This window comes from Salmo salar, chromosome 02 (assembly GCF_965601325.2).
Source record: "Salmo salar chromosome 02, fSalSal1, whole genome shotgun sequence".
In the NCBI taxonomy this organism is placed as follows: domain Eukaryota; kingdom Metazoa; phylum Chordata; class Actinopteri; order Salmoniformes; family Salmonidae; genus Salmo; species Salmo salar.
Window position 1 is genome coordinate 67,483,504 of NC_138292.1, and position 24,047 is coordinate 67,507,550.

The following is a 24,047-nucleotide window of genomic DNA, read 5'->3' on the forward strand; positions in this document are numbered from 1 at the left end:
TCCCTAACGAATAGTTAGCATACAATTTTCAAGCAATTTCCCACACTATTTCCTACCAGCGAATCAAGGAAATCCTGCTGAGCACTACAAAGTTAGAGGATATATTTCAATGAAAGTAATGGACAGTAATTTTACGAGTAAAGTAGGAACCCCAGGTTTCAATAGGGGATCAGATATTCATGTGTCATGAAAGGAGTGTGGATATTTGGCCTGGTGAAGCTGTTTTACGTGCTGACTAGTGATGTGCAGTTTGCGAACAATTCATTATTTTTGAACGACTCTTTTGACTGACTCGAGAGTCATGATTCGTTCATTTAAGTCGTTTGTTTGACCTGCTAATGCTGGCCGCAATGAACCCTACAGCAGGGATAATACACACTCTTCAGGCTCGGCGACGCCAGAGAAGTGCTTTGACCACCAACTGTCTGTCAAATGCTTGCAGGAAAATAGATCATGAGCATAGAGAAGAAAAATACATGAATAGAACTGATAATGAATCACATGGTGCAAGAATAACTGCAATTCATTGATTATTGAATGTTATGATGGACACAGCTTTGTAGAATCAAAACACACACAGCCTCTGCTCAACAAACTCACACTCGAGAACAAATCTTTTGGGTGCTGCAGTTTGCAAACGACTGCGCTTATCAACCTCATGGTAATCAAGCAATGCATTCCTCCAAGAGTCGTTCACAATCTAGTCCGGGACGGCCACAACTAGACCTCGTCTCAAATGTATCAAGAAATAATCTAATTTGTATGCCTAGCAATCAACAAATATACATTGCTTAAAGCACACGTTTACAAGTCTGTCACAAATGTCAGCTCCAATAAGCCCCCTTTGGTGAACGAAATGGGGCAGCAAGTAGCCTCGCAGTTAAGAACATTGGGCCAGTAACCAAAAGGTCACCTGTTTGAATCCCCAAGCCGACTAGGTGAAACTAACGTGGCTATCATAAAGAACTACAAATGCCATGATGATCTGGACAAGACTGACGAATCGAGGCAAAGGTAAGAATCTCTGGATTAGCTAAATGTAGTAATTAATAAATTGATAATGTTAGCAAAGGTATCAGCTAGAGATGACTTGCAGGGATTTGTAGTTTTGCATGATATGTCTACTTTGATGCTAATTACCTGTTTCGAATCTGAGAGTAAATAGAGACTAATATATTGATAAAAGCCACCTTGACCCAGAGAGATTTATATGGTTATCAAAACGTCATGCCAGGGTAAGCCTACACAAAACACAGCCCTTATTTTAAGTGTTTCTAAAATCCTTTAAGGGAAAAATGAATGGTGGAAAAACGATTGGAAGCATTTCCCTGTTTGACAGCTAGGTTTTACGGGTATTATGACACCTCCACTGTGAGGCTCTAACAGTGACGCAAATGAATGAAATTAGTAGAAAGACTGAATGAGTGGGAAAGATCAGAGTCAGTAAAAAGAGTCCAACTTCCCACCACTAGCGCTAACTGCTAACTATTATTTGTTTTTTACTCCGCTGGTTTCAGCTGGTCTCGGGAAGAAACGATGAGTCCTCATTGTTTCTGAGTAAAAATGTACCTGACACTGAGACAAGACTGACACACTCACTATGTATCTCGAGACCGGATTCCAGTACTACAACACTGCTGCCACAAACACCTAACAATTCATTTACCAGATAGTCCATCATCATCAATGTTACCTCTTGAAATCCCATAATCACCAAAGTAGTGTTTGCTATGTAGCATGTGTCTGTCCAGGGTCAGCCTGAGTTGAGCTGTGGTGGTAGGGGGTATGGTGGTGGTAGGGGGTATGGTGGTGGTAGGGGGTAGTCTGGTGTCGAACTCCTCTCCCCTGTACTTGGAGCAGCAGTACCTGAAAGTGCCAAACAGTTCAGTGCACTTCACTTCAGCTCAACAACTCAATTCAACTCAACTCAGCTCAATTGAACTCAACTCAGTACCTGAAGGCCTTGATGCATTCCCATCCCTCAGTGATGTAGAGGGAGCGTCGGGTGCAGGAGTAAGGCATGGGGATCTCTCTCAGGCCATCCTTACAACACTGACGCAGCAGCTTATCTCTGTAGTGGTTCTCTGTAGGGAGAGGGGAAGGGAGAGAGCTCAGAACCATCAATCTATCAATCAATCCATCCACCTATCTGTCAATAAATCATTCCATACATCAACTAAAAGTGAACATAGCACTTTTTCTGTCACTGACCCAGTTGAGTTCTGCGTTGCAACATCTCAGCAGAGCGCCTCCTTCTGGACCTCCCTGGGCACTGCATGCCTGCAGAAGAGATGGAAGGGAGGGGAGGGAAACACAGGAATGGCAAACAACGAAATTAAACTGTTCTACAAACCAAGAAACACAGATGTCTGTACAAGCCCACTGGTCTGTCTTACTCAAACTTATGATTGGGCCACTCTGGAATGTTTTACTTTTACTAATCTTCCCTGCAACAGTAAACAAACAGAACATTGCAAACATGGCCTTTGGATTTCTGCAAAGGCCACGTAACCTTAATTTAACTGGGCAAGTCAGTTAAGAACAAATTCTTATTTACAATGACAGCCTACCAAAAGGCTGTCATTGTCCTATAAAAATATAGGACAAAACACACATCACAACAAGAGAGACAACATAACACTACATAAAGAGAGACCTAAGACAACAACCATTAGGGGACTGATGTTACCCTCTTTCCTCATATTAACCATTAGAGGACTGATGTTACCCTCTTTCCTCATATTAACCATTAGGGGACTGATGTTACCCTCTTTCCTCATATTAACCATTAGAGGACTGATGTTACCCTCTTTCCTCATATTAACCATTAGGGGACTGATGTTACCCTCTTTCCTCATATTAACCATTAGAGGACTGATGTTACCCTCTTTCCTCATATTAAGCATTAGAGGACTGATGTTACCCTCTTTCCTCATATTAACCATTAGAGGACTGATGTTACCCTCTTTCCTCATATTAACCATTAGAGGACTGATGTTACCCTCTTTCCTCATATTAACCATTAGGGGACTGATGTTACCCTCTTTCCTCATATTAACCATTAGGGGACTGATGTTACCCTCTTTCCTCATATTAACCATTAGAGGACTGATGTTACCCTCTTTCCTCATATTAACCATTAGGGGACTGATGTTACCCTCTTTCCTCATATTAACCATTAGAGGACTGATGTTACCCTCTTTCCTCATATTAACCATTAGGGGACTGATGTTACCCTCTTTCCTCATATTAACCATTAGAGGACTGATGTTACCCTCTTTCCTCATATTAACCATTAGGGGACTGATGTTACCCTCTTTCCTCATATTAACCATTAGAGGACTGATGTTACCCTCTTTCCTCATATTAACCATTAGAGGACTGATGTTACCCTCTTTCCTCATATTAACCATTAGAGGACTGATGTTACCCTCTTTCCTCATATTAACCATTAGGGGACTGATGTTACCCTCTTTCCTCATATTAACCATTAGAGGACTGATGTTACCCTCTTTCCTCATATTAACCATTAGAGGACTGATGTTACCCTCTTTCCTCATATTAACCATTAGAGGACTGATGTTACCCTCTTTCCTCATATTAACCATTAGAGGACTGATGTTACCCTCTTTCCTCATATTAACCATTAGAGGACTGATGTTACCCTCTTTCCTCATATTAACCATTAGGGGACTGATGTTACCCTCTTTCCTCATATTAACCATTAGAGGACTGATGTTACCCTCTTTCCTCATATTAACCATTAGAGGACTGATGTTACCCTCTTTCCTCATATTAACCATTAGGGGACTGATGTTACCCTCTTTCCTCATATTAACCATTAGAGGACTGATGTTACCCTCTTTCCTCATATTAACCATTAGAGGACTGATGTTACCCTCTTTCCTCATATTAACCATTAGGGGACTGATGTTACCCTCTTTCCTCATATTAACCATTAGAGGACTGATGTCACCCTCTTTCCTCATATTAACCATTAGAGGACTGATGTTACCCTCTTTCCTCATATTAACCATTAGAGGGCTGATGTTACCCTCTTTCCTCATATTAACCATTAGGGGACTGATGTTACCCTCTTTCCTCATATTAACCATTAGAGGACTGATGTTACCCTCTTTCCTCATATTAACCATTAGGGGACTGATGTTACCCTCTTTCCTCATATTAACCATTAGAGGACTGATGTTACCCTCTTTCCTCATATTAACCATTAGAGGACTGATGTTACCCTCTTTCCTCATATTAACCATTAGAGGACTGATGTCACCCTCTTTCCTCATATTAACCATTAGAGGACTGATGTTACCCTCTTTCCTCATATTAACCATTAGAGGACTGATGTTACCCTCTTTCCTCATATTAACCATTAGAGGGCTGATGTTACCCTCTTTCCTCACATTAACCATTAGAGGACTGATGTTACCCTCTTTCCTCATATTAACCATTAGAGGACTGATGTCACCCTCTTTCCTCATATTAACCATTAGGGGACTGATGTTACCCTCTTTCCTCATATTAACCATTAGAGGACTGATGTTACCCTCTTTCCTCATATTAACCATTAGAGGACTGATGTTACCCTCTTTCCTCATATTAACCATTAGGGGACTGATGTTACCCTCTTTCCTCATATTAACCATTAGAGGACTGATGTCACCCTCTTTCCTCATATTAACCATTAGAGGACTGATGTTACCCTCTTTCCTCATATTAACCATTAGAGGGCTGATGTTACCCTCTTTCCTCATATTAACCATTAGAGGACTGATGTTACCCTCTTTCCTCATATTAACCAGAAGAAGGTGGCTCTTCCTGTGTATGTCTGTCTGTCTGTCTGTGTATGTGCGCCTGCGTTGTGTGCTACCTTGTCTAGAAGAGGTGGCTCCACCAGTGTTGGAGTAAAACAGTAGTCCAGCGTCAGTGAAGACACCCATGCTGTTGCTGCCCCCACCGTGGGTACAGCCTATGTCCCCCCCCTCCACCACCTGCCAGATCTGACGGGGGCACAGAGAAGTCGGAGGAGAGGAGTCAGAGGAGAGGGGTCAGAGGAGTCAGAGGAGAGGGGTCAGAGGAAAAGGGTCAGAGAAGAGGGGTCAGAGGAGTCAGAGGAGAGGGGTCAGAGGAGAGGGGTCAGAGGAGAGGGGTCAGAGGAGAGGGGTCAGAGGAGAGGAGTCAGAGGAGTCAGAGGAGAGGGGTCAGAGAGGAAGAGTCAGAGGAGAGGAGTCAGAGGAGAGGAGTCAGAGGAGTCAGAGGAGAGGGGTCAGAGGAGTGGAGTCAGAGGGGTCAGAGGAGAGGGGTCAGAGGAGAGGAGTCAGAGGAGAGGAGTCAGAGGAGAGGGGTCAGAGGAGAGGAGTCAGAGGAGTCAGAGGAGAGGAGTCAGAGGAGAGGAGTCAGAGGAGTCAGAGGAGAGGGGTCAGAGGAGAGGAGTCAGAGGAGAGGAGTCAGAGGAGAGGAGTCAGAGGAGTCAGAAGAGAGGAGTCAAAGGAGTCAGAGGAGAGGGGTCAGAGGAGTCAGAGGAGTCAGAGGAGAGGGGTCAGAGGAGTCAGAGGAGAGGAGTCAGAGGAGTCAGAGGAGAGGAGTCAGAGGAGAGGGGTCAGAGGAGAGGAGTCAGAGGAGAGGGGTCAGAGGAGTCAGAGGAGAGGCGTCAGAGGAGAGGAGTCAGAGGAGAGGAGTCAGAGGAGTCAGAGGAGAGGGGTCAGAGGAGAGGAGTCAGAGGAGAGGAGTCAGAGGAGTCAGAAGAGAGGAGTCAGAGGAGTCAGAGGAGAGGGGTCAGAGAAGTCAGAGGAGAAGGGTCAGAGGAGTCAGAGGAGAGGAGTCAGAGAAAAGGAGTCAGAGAAGAGGGGTCAGAGGAGAGGAGTCAGAGGAGAGGAGTCAGAGGAGAGGAGTCAGAGAAAAGGAGTCAGCGGCGAGGAGTCAGAGGAGAGGGGTCAGAGTATGGGGTCACAGGATAGGGGTCAGAGGAGTCAGAGGAGAGGGGTCAGAGGAGAAGGGTCAGAGAAGAGGGGTCAGAGGAGAGGGGTCAGGGGAGAAGAGTCAGAGGAGAGGGGTCAGAGGAGAGGAGTCAGAGAAGAGGAGTCAGAGGAGAGGAGTCAGAGGAGAGGGGTCAGAGGAGAGGGGTCAGAGGATGGGGTCACAGGATAGGAGTCAGAGGAGAAGGGTCAGAGAAGAGGGGTCAGAGAGTCAGAGGAGGGGGTCAGAGGAGAGGAGTCAGAGGAGTGGGGTCAGAGGAGAGGAGTCAGAGGAGTGGGGTCAGAGGAGAGGAGTCAGAGGAGGAGTCAGAGGACAGGAGTCAGAGGAGTCAGAGGAGAGAGTCGAGGAGAGGGGTCAGAGGAGAAGAGTCAGAGGAGAGGAGTCAGAGGAGAGGGGTCAGAGGATTCAGAGGAGTCAGAGGAGAGGGGTCAGAGGAGCAGAGGAGTCAGAGGGGTCAGAGGAGAGGGGTCAGAGGAGAGGAGTCAGAGGAGAGGAGTCAGAGGAGTCAGAGGAGAGGGGTCAGAGGAGAGGAGTCAGAGGAGAGGAGTCAGAGGAGAGGGGTTAGAGGAGAGGAGTCAGAGGAGTGGGGTCAGAGGAGAGGAGTCAGAGGAGGAGTCAGAGGACAGGAGTCAGAGGAGTCAGAGGAGAAGAGTCAGAGGAGAGGGGTCAGAGGAGAAGAGTCAGAGGAGAGGAGTCAGAGGAGAGGGGTCAGAGGATTCAGAGGAGTCAGAGGAGAGGGGTCAGAGGAGTCAGAGGAGTCAGAGGGGTCAGAGGAGAGGGGTCAGAGGAGAGGAGTCAGAGGAGAGGAGTCAGAGGAGAGGAGTCAGAGGAGAGGAGTCAGAGGAGTCAGAGGAGAGGGGTCAGAGGAGAGGGGTCAGAGGAGAGGGGTCAGAGGAGAGGAGTCAGAGGAGAGGAGTCAGAGGAGAGGAGTCAGAGGAGTCAGAAGAGAGGAGTCAGAGGAGTCAGAGGAGAGGGGTCAGAGGGAGGGGTCAGAGGAGAGGGGGTCAGAGGAGAGGGGTCAGAGGAGAGGGGTCAGAGGAGAGGGGTCAGAGAGGTCAGAGGAGAGGGGTCAGAGGAGAGGGGTCAGAGGAGTCAGAGGATGGGGTCACAGGATAGGGGTCAGAGGAGTCAGAGGAGAGGGGTCAGAGGAGAGGAGTCAGAGGAGAGGGGTCAGAAGAGTCAGAGGAGAGGGGTCAGAGGAGAGGGGTCAGAGGAGAGGGGACAGAGGAGAAGAGTCAGAGGAGAGGGGTCAGAGAAGAGGAGTCAGAGGATGGGGTCACAGGATAGGGGTCAGAGGAGTCAGAGGAGAGGGGTCAGAGAAGAGGAGTCAGAGGAGAGGAGTCAGAGAAGAGGGGTCAGAGGAGAGGGGTCAGAGGAGTCAGAGGAGAGGGGTCAGAGGAGAGGGGTCAGAAGAGTCAGAGGAGAGGGGTCAGAGGAGGAGTCAGAGGAGAAGAGTCAGAGGAGTCAGAGGAGAGGAGTCAGAGGAGTCAGAGGAGAGGAGTCAGAGGAGAGGAGTCAGAGGAGAGGAGTCAGAGGAGTCAGAAGAGAGGAGTCAGAGGAGTCAGAGGAGAGGGGTCAGAGGAGAGGGGTCAGAGGAGTGGGGTCAGAGGAGTCAGAGGAGAGGGGTCAGAGGAGAGGGGTCAGAGGAGTCAGAGGAGAGGGGTCAGAGGAGAGGAGTCAGAGGAGAGGAGTCAGAGGAGAGGGGTCAGAGGAGAGGAGTCAGAGGAGAGGGGTCAGAAGAGTCAGAGGAGAGGGGTCGAGGAGGGAGTCAGAGGAGAGGAGTCAGAGGAGTCAGGGAAAAGGAGTCAGAGGAGAGGGGTCAGAGGAGAGGGGTCAGAGGAGAAGAGTCAGAGGAGAGGGGTCAGAGAAGAGGAGTCAGAGGATGGGGTCACAGGATAGGGGTCAGAGGAGTCAGAGGAGAGGGGTCAGAGAAGAGGAGTCAGAGGAGAGGAGTCAGAGGAGTCAGAGAAGAGGGGTCAGAGGAGAGGGGTCAGAGGAGTCAGAGGAGAGGGGTCAGAGGAGAGGGGTCAGAAGAGTCAGAGGAGAGGGGTCAGAGGAGAGGAGTCAGAGGAGTCAGAGGAGAGGGGTCAGAGGAGTCAGAGGAGAGGGGTCAGAGGAGAGGAGTCAGAGGAGAGGGGTCAGAGGAGAGGGGTCAGAGGAGTCAGAGGAGAGGGGTCAGAGGAGAGGGGTCAGAGGAGTCAGAGGAGAGGGGGTCAGAGGAGAGGAGTCAGAGGAGACATGGTGTTTGCAACGCCAGGGTTGTGGGTTCGATTCCCACGGGGGGCCAGTACAGAAAAAAAAATGTATGAAATGTATGAACTTGTATGAAATGTATGCATTCACTACTGTAAGTCGTTCTCGATAAGAGCGTCTGCTAAATGACGTAAATGTTTAAAAAAAATGTTAAAAAAGAGTCAGAGGAGAGGGGTCAGAGAGGAGGAGTCAGAGGAGAGGAGTCAGAGGAGAGGAGTCAGAGAAGAGGGGTCAGAGGAGAAGAGTCTTCCCTGTAGCTCAGTTGGTAGAGCATGGTGTTTGCAACGCCAGGGTTGTGGGTTCGATTCCCACGGGGGGCCAGTACGAATTTTTCTTTTTTTTATGTATGAAATGAAAATGAAATGAAATGTATGCATTCACTACTGTAAGTCGCTCTGGATAAGAGCGTCTGCTAAATGACTAAAATGTAAATGTAAAAATTTGTCAGAGAAAAGGGGTCAGAGGTATTATCCAGATGGTAACTTCAGATGATCGACTGACCCCATTACTCTCCTCTCTGTGTCTGTCTATTGATTTCCACAGACCCACACAGTCTCCCTCACCTTCCTCTGTGTGAGCCTCTGTCTGTTGAGCAGGAACACAGCATTGTCCACCACGACCAGACTGACCATGGCTCCTGGGTCTCCTCTCACCTGGAAGTTGAACCCTCTCCCTGGGTGGTAGTACTCTAAGGGCCTGGAGCCAGCTGGACCAACACTCAACTGCGGGGGGTGAGTGAGTGAGTGAGTGAGTGAGTGAGTGAGTGAGTGAGTGAGTGAGTGAGTGAGTGAGTGAGTGAGTGAGAGAGAGAGAGAGAGAGAGAGAGAGAAACTCACTAGTGCAAAATTTCAATTGGCTATATTAAAACTGTTTAATTTGATCCTGAGTGTAGGTTACTTCCCTACCATCTGGAATCAAGGACTCATAACCCCAAAACATCGCACAACTGATCATATTTACACCCTACACACCCTGATAGATAAACATGTCCACCAAAATATACGCTTGCTTTATCGACTTCCAAAAAACATTTGATTATATTTGGCATACAAGACTGTTCTACAAAGTTATTGAAAGTGGTGTAGGGGGTAAAACATATGACATAATTAAATCAATGTATACTGGCAATACGTGCAGCATTAAAATTGGTAAGAAAAGAACTGAATTTTTCAACCAGGAGCGGGGCCTTCGCCAGGGTTGCAATCTGAGCCCTGCACTCTTCAATATTTACATTAACGAATTGGCCACTGTTCTAGAAAAATCCTCAACCACTGGTGTTAGTCTCCACAATTCAGAAGTTAAATGCCTACTCTTCACAGATGACCTATGCCTGCTGTCACCCACAGCACATGGCCTACAGCAGAGCCTGGACCTGCTAGAGCAGTACTGCCAGACCTGGGCCCTGGCAGTAAACCCCAAAAAGACTAAAATAATGATTTTCCAGAGAAGATCCAGATCTCAGGGAATTAGACCAAAGTTCTCAATTGGTACAAAATATATAGAGTACTGTACACAATACAATTACTGAGGTTTAAAAATAAGGTCAACTGGACACCTTAATAATGCAGTGAATGAACTGAGAGAGAAAGCACACAGGGCATTCTACGCCATTAAAAAGCAAATTCAAATTGAAATACCTATTAAAATTTAGCTAAAACTAATTGAATATGTCATTGAACCAATTGCACTCTATGGCAGCGAGGTGTGGGGTCCATTTGCAAAACAAGATTTCATCAAATGGGACAAACACCCCACTGAAACCCTGCATGCAGAGTTCTGTAAGATTCTCCTACATGTCCAGAGAAAAACTACAAACAATGCATGCAGGGCAGAATTAGGCCAATATCCACTAAAAATAAAAACTCAAAAAAGCTATTAAGTTTTGAAAACATCTAAAATACAGTGACCCCCTCTCATATCATTACCAAGCCCTGCAATGCCAAGATCTGAGCAAAGAAAAGAGTCCCCTCATCCAGGTGGTCCTGGGGCTGAGTTCAGTGTGTTAGTAGAACAGGTTTGTGAAGCCTCAGGACCAGAACATCCAATCAATCAAAATAAACCAAATTACAACACAGTCAAAACAAAACTACATTGCTTATTGGGAAACACAAGCACAAACACAAAGCAAAATGCAGTGCTATCTGGCCCTAAATCGACAGTACACCATGGCTAACTATTTGACCATGGTTACTGATCAAAACCTTAGAAAAACCTTGACAGGGTACAGGCTCAGTGAGCACAGCCTTGCCATTGAGAAGGGTCGACACAGGAAAACCTGTCTCCCTGTAGAGGAAAGGCTGTGCAACCACTGCACCACAGCAGAACCTGAGACGGAGCTGCATTTCCTGACAAAATGTCAAAAATATAAAACAATTAGAGAGTGTCATGTTCCCAAATTTGAAACCCTTATTAAAGGTTTCAAAGACCTCTCTGACGAGAGTAGGCTACCCGTCCTGTTGGGGGAGGTAAGCAGAGAGCTGTGGGTTGGCAGCGCACTACATTGCTGCCTGGCATAAGTTGAGGGACAGTGTCTGACAGACCAATCAACCTGCACATGTCCTCTACTGTATGCTTATTGTTATTGTTCAATGTATGGTTATTTTGACCCTTGGTTATTGTTGTTACTGTTGTCCTGTTGACAATTTTGATTCTCATTTGTATTTATATTGTAAATATCCAAAATAAGCTTTGGCAATATGTACATTGTTATGTCATGCCAATAAAGCGAATTGAAATTGAAGAGAGAGAGAGTGAGAGCGAGAATGATATTTGAAATGTCTTTTTTCCATTTGGATCTTCTGTGAGTGTAATGTTTACTGTTAATTTGTATTGTTAATTTCACTTTTGTTTGTTATCTACTTCACTTGCTTTGGCAATGTTAACATATGTTTCCCATGCCAATAAAGCCCTTAAATGGAATTGAAATGAGAGGAAAGATAGTGGAACATGAGAAGCTGGTAGTTGAACCCTTTCCCTGGGTGGTAGTACTGTACTCTGGGGGCCTGGAGCCAGCTGGGGGGAGAAGGGTGAGTTGTTTTGGATTAGTTCATCTAACACGCCATAGGTCTGTCATCACCATGACGTAACCAATCAGGTCCTTCCAAACCAACTGTACTGAAGGATATAGGAGAGAGGACAAAGAAAATATGACTTTGTCCAAACATGACAGTTTGCTTTCGTCTGTACAATCAACACTAATCAGTGATTATGTCAAAGCAGGAGGGAAGGTATCAAGGAAGAAATTAAGGTTGTATTTGAACATTAAACATATCCTGGGTTGTCCAGTCCACTCACCGACCCAACACAGGCATCCTCCACATCCACCCACACAGAATCAGCCACCACCTCTGAAATCCCCGCCCACGGCAGCATGTAGAATGCCACAACGCGAAATGAGGGCATCATCTCCGTGCTAACGGTCAACAGAACGTTGGTCACGTCCTGACCTCCGACCTCTAGTCTCTTGGCAACGATGATTTTGCCCTTGTTCAACACCTGTAGGAGTTTCAGACACACTTCATTTTTTTCACAAAATATTTATTTTGGTGACAGACAAAGGTACATTATGAAGACAGAGCTACAACTGTGTAAATGTGTAAGCTATATACTGTACCACCAAATGGTAGAAAATATAAATATAAATATACAGGGGTATCTCGAAAACACTTGATTTTGGATTGTAAAAAATCTGGACCATTTCAGTTTGCACTCATCAGCTGTTCAATTCAATTGTATGCTACTCCATTCTACTATATCCACTCATCAGCTGTTCAATTCAGTTGTATGCTACTCCATTCTACTATATCCACTCACCAGCTGTTCAATTCAGTTGTATGCTACTCCATTCTACTATATCCACTCACCAGCTGTTCAATTCAGTTGTATGCTACTCCATTCTACAATATCCACTCACCAGCTGTTCAATTCAGTTGTATGCTACTCCATTCTACTATATCCACTCACCAGCTGTTCAATTCAATTGTATGCTACTCCATTCTACTATATCCACTCACCAGCTGTTCAATTCAGTTGTATGCTACTCCATTCTACTATATCCACTCACCAGCTGTTCAATTCAGTTGTATGCTACTCCATTCTACTATATCCACTCACCAGCTGTTCAATTCAGTTGTATGCTACTCCATTCTACTTTATCCACTCACCAGCTGTTCAATTCTGTTGTATGCTACTCCATTCTACTATATCCACTCACCAGCTGTTCAATTCAGTTGTATGCTACTCCATTCTACTTTATCCACTCACCAGCTGTTCAATTCTGTTGTATGCTACTCCATTCTACTATATCCACTCACCAGGTATGTCAGGTGAGTGACAAGTTTTCTGTGGGCCTTGTCGGCAGTGTTGATGTGTAGACTGAGGCCAAGGCTCTGCCCCAGAGAGACTGTGGTGGTCCCAGTGGAGATATACAGGTAGTTCTGTCTCTGCCGGTCAAAGGGTGTGTAGGGGTGAAGGGTCATCTGCTGTTTGGCCTGCTGCTCTGGCTGTAGGCCCGTCTGTTTGGTCTCAGCCTGTGTGTTTAGGATTTACAGACACACACATGAAAACAAAGACACACACACATGCTCGCACAGCCATACACAGATACACACACGTACACACATATATGGCCACACACACAGGTACACAGAAACAGACACTAAGAACTGATAGTTGTTATAACTGCTTAGGGCATTACTGAGGGTGGATATAGCTGGTTATACTTGATTATAAGCACCATTAGCTCTACTGAGTGTGATTATAGAAGGTTATAGCGGGTTATAGCTGGTTATAAGCCCTGTTAGGGGTACTTACAGTGATGGTCTGCGGGTGTATCTCAGTAAGCATGTTATTATAACTGGTTATAAGCACTTATAGCTGGTTATAAGCACCATTAGCTCTAGTGAGGGTGGTTATAGCAGGTTATAACAGGTTATAGCTGGTTATAAGCCCTGTTAGCGGTACTCACAGTGATGATCTGAGGGCCTAGCTCAGCAGGCATGTTGATGGCGGCCCTGATGGTGCCACGGTGGCTGGTGATTGGGTTGGCCAGGAGGCTCACCTGGACCGGGACGTTATGAGCCGGGGAACCATCCTGGAAACCCACCTGGATCTGAAGAACAGCGTTAGAACCCGTTAGAAGGTAACCTGATCCACCATCCTGACCACTGCGCTCTCGTTTCTTTTAACAGAATGTAAGCTTGTGAGATGAGGATGGTAGAACGAGGCTAGTTAGAGGAACCTGTTAGAGATATAAACACTTTATCCCTGGATCTGAACCAGATTCTCTTATCTCAGAATGATATTATTATATTGCATCTCTATGGCTCTTATCTCCAACGACTTATAATTCATTCAAATAAGGTTGATCCTTTCTGTCTATCAGGCATTGATGTTGTGAGATTACCATGATGTCGAAGGGCAAACCAGGCTTGTAGTACTTTGGTGTGTCTATGAAGGAGAGGACGTAAGGGGACTCCACTATCTTAATACCAGACTTCTCTGCCTCCACCAGGTCACTGCCTGTAGAGGAGTAGAAAGATACAAGACTGTGTTAGCCCGCTGAGTCAAAGTTTAGGCATTAGCTTGGGGAGCTACCACAAGTCTTTACGTCTCAAGCAAGGTTTTAAATCAATCCTACCATAGTTTGATCGACTGGGTTCTAACCTAGGCATTAGCTTGGGAAGCTAACGTGAGTCATCAGGTTTTGGATAGCCTGCATCTGACCTTTTTCATTTGAAGGTCCATTGTAATTTAATTCAACTCAATAAAACTTTATTGACCTTACCTGATTTGGTCAGCACTGAGGCCTTGACGTAAATAGAGCTTCCAACTAGGGATCTGAGGTCGGGGTAGGCCTTCCTGATCTCCGCCATGGTCAATGTAGCGGTGCCTTGCTGCAGCTGAAATGAAGGAAGGAAAATGGCAGTTGTTGTTGTATGTTTACACTTTACGCTGAATTGATCTTCCTTTGATGTGTGAGGTGTGTATGACTTTAAGTTGTGGAAAGGGTCTAGCACTTCATAATGTAGTGCACTACCAGTACTCACATTGGTGACCTGCTTGACCGACGGTAACCTCCTCTTCTCCTTGTTCACCTCCACCCCAAACATCACGTAGGCCGTTCCCTGGACATCTTCACCATACAGGTATCTGTGACCACAGAAATACAATTACTAGAACGGCCTCACCACACAGGTAGCTGTGACCATGGAAATACAATTACTAGAACGGCCTTCACCATACAGGTAGGTGTGACCATAGAGCTAGAATTACTGGAACGGACATTTCCATTCAAGTCAACAGTCGTTCTATGATGGGTGAGCTATTTTTACAATTATCCATTATCACAACTATTATTACAGTGTTAATGCCGCTTTCACATCCTGTCGGGAAATTGACATTTCCGACTTGCTTACTCGTTGTAGAACGATGATACCCGAGTTTCCCACTCAGAATCAACCAATAGGAAGCTCTCCGCAAATAACTTAGGTTCATTTTAACTCTGAGGTGCCGAGTATCCGAAATGTCATGAACGCGGCATTAGTAACACTTTGTCTGAAGGGTACCTACATAAGGGTTTCATAAGCCATACATAACACATTAATAAGCAATACAGTAGGTTTACATTAGTGTTACTAACCTGGCTGTGATCTCCACCACCAGCTCAGTATCATCCAGACTGAGGAAGGGTTTCTTGGGAGTCAGTGTGACATTGAAAGCAGGCAGCACTGCAACAGAGCATCGTGTTAGCTCCCCAAGCTTCTGCCCAGGTTTTAGCTCAACGATTAATAATATGGATAATAATATGGAGAGGGAACCACGTTGAATGACATACAGGCACGTGCACACACACACACACACACACACACATATATATATTTACAAAGCTCTTCCACTTACCGTATTTCTTCACCTCAAACTCACTACTGAATTTGTTCTGTTGCCAGTTGTCAAATTTTGCAATGATCTTCCACGTTCCCTCACTATGACATACACACACAAACACACGTATTAGCATTAGTAAATGGCAGTAGGATAGTGGTAACACTTTGTATGAACATCCTCTTCATACAGTATTCCAAGCACATTTATAATGGCTTATGAGTTATAACTACTCATAATGACTACATTCATAGAGCATTATGACCAGGCGGCATAATGATTTATAAAGCAAAGTGTTACATATTTGAAAACCAGAATCCTCATACCAGTCTAGAAACTTCATGATGTTCTTGACTTACTTGACTATGTCAGGTAGAACGTGAGTATCAGCAATGATTCCATTATTGGCTCTGGTCCTGGAGATCTGTTGCACTACGACACCGTCTGAATTCTGACACACACACACACACACACACACACACACACACACACACACACACACACACACACACACACACACACACACCTTAAATCGTATGCAATACTTTATTTCTAAAACATAATGAAGTGTTACTTTATATAATTTAAGACATGTAGGCTAACGGGCATGTGATGAACTTTTAGCTACCTGGAATTCAATGATGATGGAGCCGTTGAAGGCCTGGAAAGTAGGTGTAGACACAAAGGCCCTGCATAGTACTGCAGAGAGAGAGAGAGAGAGAGAGAGAGCAGGGGAGAGATCAGACAGACAAATAAAGAGAGAGACGCCTGTCATCATTCACATGAACCTAACATGTCATTGAGAACACTTTATTTTTCTCTCTCCCTCCCTCTCTCTCCCTCATCCCCCTCACCAGTGTCTCCAGGTTTGTAGAGGGGCTTGTCTGTCTGGATGAAGATGTATCCAGAGTGGAAGGAGACCATGACCACCTGTTCAGCTACGTGGTAGCCCCCAAACTCTGCTTTCACATGCACATACTGGTTCCTGGAGGACTCCTCATTCCCCTTGTCCAGATGCTCTGAAGGGAGCTGGGAGGGGAAGGATTTTATAAGCAGATATTAGCCTTTATAATGTCTTGGAGGTTCAGTCAAAATGGCAGTTATTTATTCTGGATCATTAAGACAGTATAATAAGGCATTATAAGGGGGACATACATACTCATGACAAGTCTTAATCACCTGTATGGTCTACTCTTGAGGGTGTGGTGAATTGAACTGAATCTAATGGAATCACCTGTATGGTCTTGAGGGTGTGGTGAATTGAACTGAATCTAAAGGAATCACCTGTATGGTCTTGAGGGTGTGGTGAATTGAACTGAATCTAAAGGAATCACCTGTATGGTCTTGAGGGTGTGGTGAATTGAACTGAATCTAAAGGAATCACCTGTATGGTCTTGAGGGTGTGCTGAATTGAACTGAATCTAAAGGAATCACCTGTATGGTCTTGAGGGTGTAGTGAATTGAACTGAATCTAAAGGAATCACCTGTATGGTCTTGAGGGTGTAGTGAATTGAACTGAATCTAAAGGAATCACCTGTATGGTCTTGAGGGTGTGCTGAATTGAATCACCTTTATGCTCTTGAGGGTGTGGTAGCTGTTCGCCGGGCCGAGTGTGACAGTGTCCTGCAGGAGCTGGTACCTCTTCTCCGGGTAGTTATGGACTGTTATAGTGACGGTGACAGGGCTGTCGAGGCCATGGGACTCTAAATAGATAGACTCCTCACTCTCTATTCTCAGAATGTTAGGGGCTAGGAGGATGAACCTGGGGCGAGGGATGGGAGGGGGGGAAGAGAGGAGGCGAGGGAGGGGGGACAAGAGAGAGGAGAAGGGATGAGAGGGAGAACAGGGAGAGGATTAAGGAGGGAGAGGAAGAGAGTGAGAAGATAACTTTTTTATTTTTTAAATCTTACCCATTTGGCAAACTTTGACATGCATACAGTAGAGTAGTATTTTAGTAACCGAAAGGGGTGCCTTGTGTGTTTATCTGGATACATTTGGGAACACTACCTTGGTTCCAGACTGGTGTGGTGCTTTGGATTTCTTTCACTGTAAATAAATGAAGCATTGTTTTTTCCTTTAATGCCAACATTTGGTAGTGCGACATGGAGGTTCAACAAGGTAGAGAAGATTCTGTACTTACTCATGAAGACCAAAATACATGTCTTGGTCCATATATTGAAATCTGAGTGGGCACATTGAGTGTTGTATACATTTCAGAGAATTGCAATTGTTCTTACTGATATTACTAATAATACATTATTGATCATTATGATAACATATTGCAGTTACGTGTGAATTAGGAATATAGTGAATATTTAGATTTGGGCTGAATTAGAATGAATAATTCGAATTTTACAGATCATAGACCCTACCGGCGGTGACTCCATGAACCCAGTCGCGTCCTAAAAAGTTGAGAAATACATCTGTTAAAAATGTATAAGTCAGGGAGTAGTTTAAAACAGCCCAGAAGCAAGTAAAAAATAACTATATTTTAGTATTTTGATTAGCCCACTGTGTAATATAGAACCCCAAGAAATCGTGTCTGTCAGCAGTCAAGTTTAAGAAATAGCGCTTTTAGTAGAGAGCAAAAACTTAGTACGCTCTACGGCAGCAAAATGAAAAGATGAGAAAGGAAAACTTACCGGTCTCGGTGTGGGTTGTTGAATATTTGGGCGCAACAACTACAGAAAACGCAAAGCAACAAAACGTGGAGCAGTGTTCCCGCCGCCATTCTGAGAGTGTATGGAACTAAACTCTCATGACACTGGGGACATAACTCTTTCACACAGAGACAAACCCCCCCCCCCAGAGCCCAGCCCCCAAAGAGTGTACCATTTTGGCAGACTATATTCAAGCAATACCCATTAATTAAAAAAAAAAAAAAAAATTAATTGGTGAATACAGTTGCTAACCAAATGCAGCTAACCTTCACATATGCTAAGAGGTCAGTTGCTTTTGTAATCCTGTAACATAACCCAAAAAGTATGCCTCCTCTGTGTGTGTGTGTGTGTAGCAAAGACAGAGAACATTTGATATTTACAATATGAATCATACATTACTGGGATCCATGGCTGCACATTATTGTCTAAGTAATCTTGATCATGGCTTATAGTTTCTATAAAGAAAATACAAAAGCGACATTGATTTACAGCGAGACCCGCAAAGGACCGGATATTTATCAGATTAAATTAAATGTACATGTATTTCCAAGAGCAGTGTGGACATACACTGCATATCAGAGGACAACGGTATTCAATGACATTCGCATAATCACTCCAATCTGTATAATACACGACTTCTACACAAATCAATAAAACTGGAAAATAACTTCTCGTCCATGGTTATGTATGGTGAAAAAATTCCGTTGTCACACACTTTGTGTTGATAATACATACTGTACCTTCAGTCTCAGTCACACACACACACACATTTTGGCCATAGAGCAAACTGACTTGTAGCCTGTTTACACCAGACTGAATGCAGGGCTCACCATTGTTTAAATACACATAGAAAGTGGGTACACATGGATGCGCATCACAATGGGAAAATATAAGCCAAACTGGAGACAACCTAGTCATTTTGAATACATTCTATTGAAACAGAAGCGCTACTGTACCTAGCAGAATAGTGTAGCAGCGATTGCTAACTAAACAATTTTAGCAGGCTAGCTTATCATTTTAGCTGACTATGGGGCAAAACAATTCACAAATGTACTGTTAATTAGCCACCGCAAAATCTCTTTTGCTAGCAAACACTGCAAGGGGTTCTATGACATCTCCACTTTCCAAGCATATTGAGCTCAGCATTCAGTCTGTTTCAACCAGGCTAAAGGTCTTGTTTCTCTAACACAAAGTCAACAGTCCATCCTCATACTCCTAGGTCTGGCTTCAGGGTGATGTTTACCGTAGGTACAGATCTAGGATCAGATTCCCCTCCCCCAACCTTAACCATTAGTGGAGGAAAGTCAAAACTGAGTCAAGATCAGCGTCTAGGGGAAACTTCAACCAACACCCCGGGGTCTGAGTCGGAGTCACTGTAGTCTGCAACCAGTGACGTCCTCAACACCGCAGAGCGACTACTGTCATGGTCCTCCAGCACTGTCCCACAATCCTCTCCTTTCGATCGTCCTCTGTCTTCTGTGGTGGTGTTAAGAATCTGCATCTCCAGAGATCTCATGTGAGTTTCAACCATTTCCTGTCCCTGCTCAGGCTGTGCAACTCCCAAATCTGTCCCCCCAGTCCTTTGTGTTTGTGCAACGTGTAACTCCTTCCCCTCCGGCGAGAGACTGTTTCCTAGATCATTGGTTCCTGGGTCTGATTTCCTGCGTGTGACTGTAGCGCAGGCCTCTGGTTTGTTCCCAGAGCCCTCGGTCCTCCTGTGAATAACCACACACACACTATCAATCAACTGTGTAGCAAATATGGTGAACCCACTGCAACAGGTTAGCACAACAAAAAGGTGGCTTAGGTTACATAAACATTACTGGGCCTGTTTTCACAAAGCATTTCAGAGTAGTACTGATCTTGGGTCAGGTCCCTCCTGTCCATGTAATCTTATTCATTATGATCTAGAAGGGAAAACTGATTCATACTTTATGATGTTGATAGATCCACTAACATTCATGTAAACTGAAGTCTATTTAGTTGTCTGTTGGGCCCAAAGAAGATTATCTGTCGTCGTTGGCGTCAGCTAATGGGGAAATTCTAATTTACCCATTCCCTGACCTACCTCCTTATGAGACTGTGTGGGTTAGGGGAGGAGGCTTGGGGACCCAGGGCTTTGGCCACAGCAGCACCTTTCCCCTGTAGGCCCAGCTTGTGGAGTAGGCTGCCTGCAGCGCTACCTGGTGGCAGAGTGGGGGAACTGAACCAGGAGCGGCTAGAGATCTCCTTTCGCTTGTAGTTCTGCCTGTCATCGTAGGCTAGAGGAAGGGGATGAGGACAGGAGGAGGGATGGTGTTCTTTAATGAAAAAGTAGTGTGTGTGTGTGTGTGTGTAGTTTGTGTGTGTGCTTGCCTGTGTTATAGTGTGTATGAACAGTGTGTGATTGAGAGAGTCTGGTTTAGAGCGCATTATTATTCTCTCTGTGTGTGTGTGTGTGTGTGTGTGTGTGGTGTACATGCCCACTTACAGTCAGGAGCTGTGTAGGTGAGCAGTGCTGCTAGTTTCTTGTCCTCCTCTTTCTCAGGCAGCAGAGGGATGGACAGATTTGTTCTCTTTCTCACGGCGTTGTCTTTCTCCTCCTCCTCCTCCATCACTTTCTTCTCAGTCTGTGTATTAGATCAGTGGAGATGAACAGTTAGGCAGTAGCCCTAAAGACAGACCTACACCTATCCACACAACGTACATGCTATCCATTTACACCAGTCCCATTGAGCTACATCTCTTTTACAAGGGGCTTCTCACATCCTCGCCGCCTTTTAATCCATACTGGAGGAAAAACCTCCAAGGTCCCTCCACACTGACCTACTACTCCAATGCGTTTTAAGGAGGCAAGGACATAGGATACGAGGAATCAAGGAAAGACTATTTGACAAAGAGTCCGAGTAATTCCATGGGCGAATCCTAATCCTCTCCCTTTCCTCCTGAAGTGTGCACTCGTTCACTACTCCACACAAATGTGGCTCAGTTGGTAGAGCATGGTGTTTGCAACGCCAGCATGGTGTGTGCAACACCAGGGTTGTGGGTTCGATTCCCACTGGGGGCCAGTACAAAAAAATAATAATAATAATAAATAAATAAATAAATAAATATGCATGAAATGAAATGTATGCATTCACTACTGTAAGTCGCTCTGGATAAGAGCGTCTGCTAAATGACTAAAATGTAAATGTAAAAGCATTGGATTGGTGTAGGCATGGGGTGAACTAGAGGGAGGTGAACAAGTGTACACTTCAGGAGAAGGGTAGAGAATCAAAATGTGGCCTCTTGAGTGCATTGTAAATTGTAATTACTTCGCTACTATGGCCCATTTATTGCCTTACCTCCTCACGCCATTTGCACACACTGTATATAGACTTTCTTTTTTTTTCTATTGTGTTATTGACTGTACAGTTGTTTATTCCATGTGTAACTCTGTGTTGTTTATGTCGCACTGCTTTGCTTTATCTTGGCCAGGTCGCAGTTGTAAATGAGAACTTGTTCTCAACTAGCCTACCTGGTTAAATAAAATAAATAAACAGTTATGATCTGAATACAGTGCAGTGCATTTACCCTGAACTTCCTGCGGAGCTTGCTGTTGAGTATGAAGTCGTCCTTCCATCCAGCCTGGTGATCCTGTAGCTCAGACAGAGAGGGAAGAGCCTTCCTCAGTTTCTCCTTGTCCTTACCACCGTGGTCCAGCTTATACATGGGGTCTGTCTCTAACTTCTCCTTCTCACTACGCTCTGGGGAGACAACCAGAGGGAGCAGGGATGGGAAAGGGGGGGGGGAAATACGTGGGGTAGGTGAGAAAAGAAGAGAGCACATGAGAGAGATAAAGGGAAGACAATGAGGCCTAAGAAAGACAAGACACAGGAATGGAGGAATAAATGAACTGATATCAATAGTGCCATTGTTGGAAGAGAATTGGAGTCCATTCTGTTTTGGGGTTTGACGTATTAAAGAATAAGAGGTCACTAAAATGTCGCTGAGAGGTCAAATGTCATTAGTTGACAGGGATGAGGATGTTCGTTGACGGCCATATCCCATCCTTCCTCTCACACACACACCTAACAGAATGTAAGGTCAACGAGGAGAAATGAGTTACCTGTAGTGAGGATCTGTTCATTGTCAGCCATGTCCCATCTCTCCTCCTTCCGCTGCGCACCGCACACGATGACGTAATCACAGGTGGCCGGGTCTGTCTGCATCTCAATGTAGTTCACACACAGGTGACACTTCATCCGGAACCTGAAGAGGAGCACACAGGTAAACACACACAGATGTATGTATTGGCCTTCAGTGTGTGTGTGTGTGTGTGTGTGTGATGTGTCTGGTCTTACCTGTAGATTGGCGTGGTGTAGTAGTTCCCCACTTTCTTCTTCTCAGCGTTATAACGTACACCTGAGTGACACAAAGGTATGATAAGAAATGGTTGGAATTAATTATGTTTCTGAAAAAGGAAAACGTATAGCAACTTGTTGGAAAACTGAGAATGGAAGAGAGAGAGCGAGCTTACCCATGCCGATGTGATTCTTGCAGCCATCACACCAGATATTATAGGGCATCTCAAACCTGTGTAAATACATAGACAAGAGTCAGTTTCCTATAACCCATCAAACTATTGAATTTGATGTGTGCGTTTGTGTTACTGACCGGATGATGAGGATACCCTGGGACAGTTTCCTGGCCCTCTCTCGTAGAGCATGGGTTCCATGGTAACCATTGAGGGAGCCATGCTAGAGAGAGGGAGGGGGGAGAAATGGAAGTGGGGGAGAAATGGAAGTGGGGGAGGGGAAAGAAAGTGAGAAAAGAGTCAGAGTGAGAACAGGTTAAAAGAGGGTCACGTGTAGAATGATTTCTTAACTCCATTAACCTATCGCGCATCTATTATTATATGTGATGATAGTCAGTAGTCATATTTACCTTCTGTGGGTCGAAGTCCGGAGGGTAGTAATGGTTTTGTCCTTTCCTCTCACCCTGAGAAAGGAGACATGGAAAAAGAGGAAAGTGTGAACATTGTTATGTTATAGTAACATATTCGGTTTTCTTACATGGATAAGGGAAAGCCAGTATTCAACACACTAGTAGCTAACAGTGTCTTTGGAAAATGTGCTCTTTTGTCCACCACTGGTGGCACCAGCTTTTCTCTACATAGATAAGGGGAAGGGGGAATAACTAGTCATTGTACAACTCCCGCATTTAACCCAACCTTTCTGAATCAGATAGGTGCTGCCTTTAAATCGACATCCTGGTCACGGCGCCTGGTGAGCAGTTGTTGTTGGGGGTTAACTGCCTTACTCAAGGGCAGAACGGCAGATATTTCCACCTTGCCGGCTCGGGGATTTGAAACAGCGACCTTTCGGTTGCTGGCCCAACGCTCTTAACCGCAAGGCTACCTGCCGCTCCAGTGGGGCTTCCTCACTGAGGAAACCTGGTGCCACCAGTGGTGGACAAATACTAACAGAGCTAATTTTACAAGGACACTAATGTTAGCTACTAGTGTGTTGAACACATTTTGATGTAGCCTGGCGACTTACCATGTTGTTAGCTTGTACAGCGCACTAGAAGATAGCCTTTGTCACCTAGGGGAGAAAACACAGGGTCATATCTTCGTTTTTGGGTTTACAAATGTTTGCACACCTTGAAGTTAGCCATCTAACTTAGACGTTCGAAATAAGATAGCTTATTTGCAAGCACAACTGCTAGCATAGCTAACTAGCTCACGCTACCATCTTGAATAATAAGCCAAACAAACGTTTTAGGAATGTAACAGGACATGTGTGCCCATAATTAACACGAATTGTAACCGAAACATAACTGTTTTCGAACAAAAACAATTGAGATATCACAAAGTAGCGTGTTCCTTACTGTTTTCCAAAGCGTTAGCTAGCAGAACAAAATCGACAACAGTGCATACACAAAAACGTCACTTCCGTTTTGTGAGAAACGTCACACATTGGGGTCTGCTTTTTTATCGTCTCTGATTAATTGCGCTTGTACAAAGACCTCTACTTTTTGTGAAGAGATTTTCGTATACTTATTTTTGTACCCCAAGACCCATTGGAAAAGTCCACAACTATGACAATTCACCTTTTTACCTCCGTCCTCTGTTGTAAGTTGTTATGATCAAACCAGAGCGTCTATCAAAGTGAAGGGACATGGGCAGTCAGCAGACAGGCCAAAACTCCTGGATAATATCAACATAACTCAGTTAGCATAGGCCTACTCACACATGGCACTGGACTCTGGAGAAACCTCAGACTGTGTGTGTCTGCCAGG

General features: G+C 45.0%; 2 protein-coding genes across 5 annotated transcripts in view; both read right to left on the bottom strand.

The window, feature by feature from the left end:
• LOC106592053 (complement C3) overlaps positions 1-17,923 on the bottom strand; it is a 33,735-nt gene extending 15,812 nt beyond the window's left edge. For 3 of the 4 annotated variants that reach the window (XM_082966216.1, XM_082966215.1, XM_082966210.1), the window contains exons 1-21: positions 17,769-17,923; positions 17,499-17,528; positions 17,267-17,308; positions 17,134-17,172; positions 16,696-16,888; positions 15,981-16,155; positions 15,755-15,825; positions 15,486-15,577; positions 15,145-15,227; positions 14,885-14,972; positions 14,292-14,394; positions 14,030-14,144; positions 13,649-13,764; positions 13,211-13,354; positions 12,558-12,773; positions 11,539-11,739; positions 8,808-8,966; positions 4,886-5,015; positions 2,212-2,280; positions 1,955-2,084; positions 1,694-1,866 (exon numbers count right to left, since the gene is read on the bottom strand). In XM_082966216.1, coding sequence (XP_082822342.1) covers positions 1,694-1,866; positions 1,955-2,084; positions 2,212-2,280; positions 4,886-5,015; positions 8,808-8,966; positions 11,539-11,739; positions 12,558-12,773; positions 13,211-13,354; positions 13,649-13,764; positions 14,030-14,144; positions 14,292-14,394; positions 14,885-14,972; positions 15,145-15,227; positions 15,486-15,577; positions 15,755-15,825; positions 15,981-16,155; positions 16,696-16,888; positions 17,134-17,172; positions 17,267-17,308; positions 17,499-17,528; positions 17,769-17,857 — 2,458 coding nt within the window. In that variant the 5' untranslated portion in view covers positions 17,858-17,923. The remainder of the gene's footprint in view (positions 1-1,693; positions 1,867-1,954; positions 2,085-2,211; positions 2,281-4,885; positions 5,016-8,807; positions 8,967-11,538; positions 11,740-12,557; positions 12,774-13,210; positions 13,355-13,648; positions 13,765-14,029; positions 14,145-14,291; positions 14,395-14,884; positions 14,973-15,144; positions 15,228-15,485; positions 15,578-15,754; positions 15,826-15,980; positions 16,156-16,695; positions 16,889-17,133; positions 17,173-17,266; positions 17,309-17,498; positions 17,529-17,768) is intronic. The other variant, XM_082966220.1, reaches the window with a different exon arrangement.
• A 343-nt stretch (positions 17,924-18,266) lies between these two features.
• LOC106590552 (putative splicing factor YJU2B) lies at positions 18,267-23,703 on the bottom strand. The gene is made up of 11 exons (XM_014181664.3): positions 23,637-23,703; positions 23,306-23,350; positions 22,692-22,745; positions 22,422-22,504; positions 22,285-22,340; positions 22,109-22,169; positions 21,874-22,016; positions 21,339-21,511; positions 20,257-20,395; positions 19,855-20,047; positions 18,267-19,501 (listed from the first exon to the last, which is right to left on the bottom strand). The coding sequence occupies exons 2-11, from the start codon at positions 23,306-23,308 to the stop codon at positions 19,108-19,110; spliced, it is 1,299 nt and encodes a 432-aa protein (XP_014037139.1). The 5' UTR covers positions 23,309-23,350; positions 23,637-23,703; the 3' UTR covers positions 18,267-19,107.
• Between the last annotated feature and the right edge of the window lie 344 nt (positions 23,704-24,047).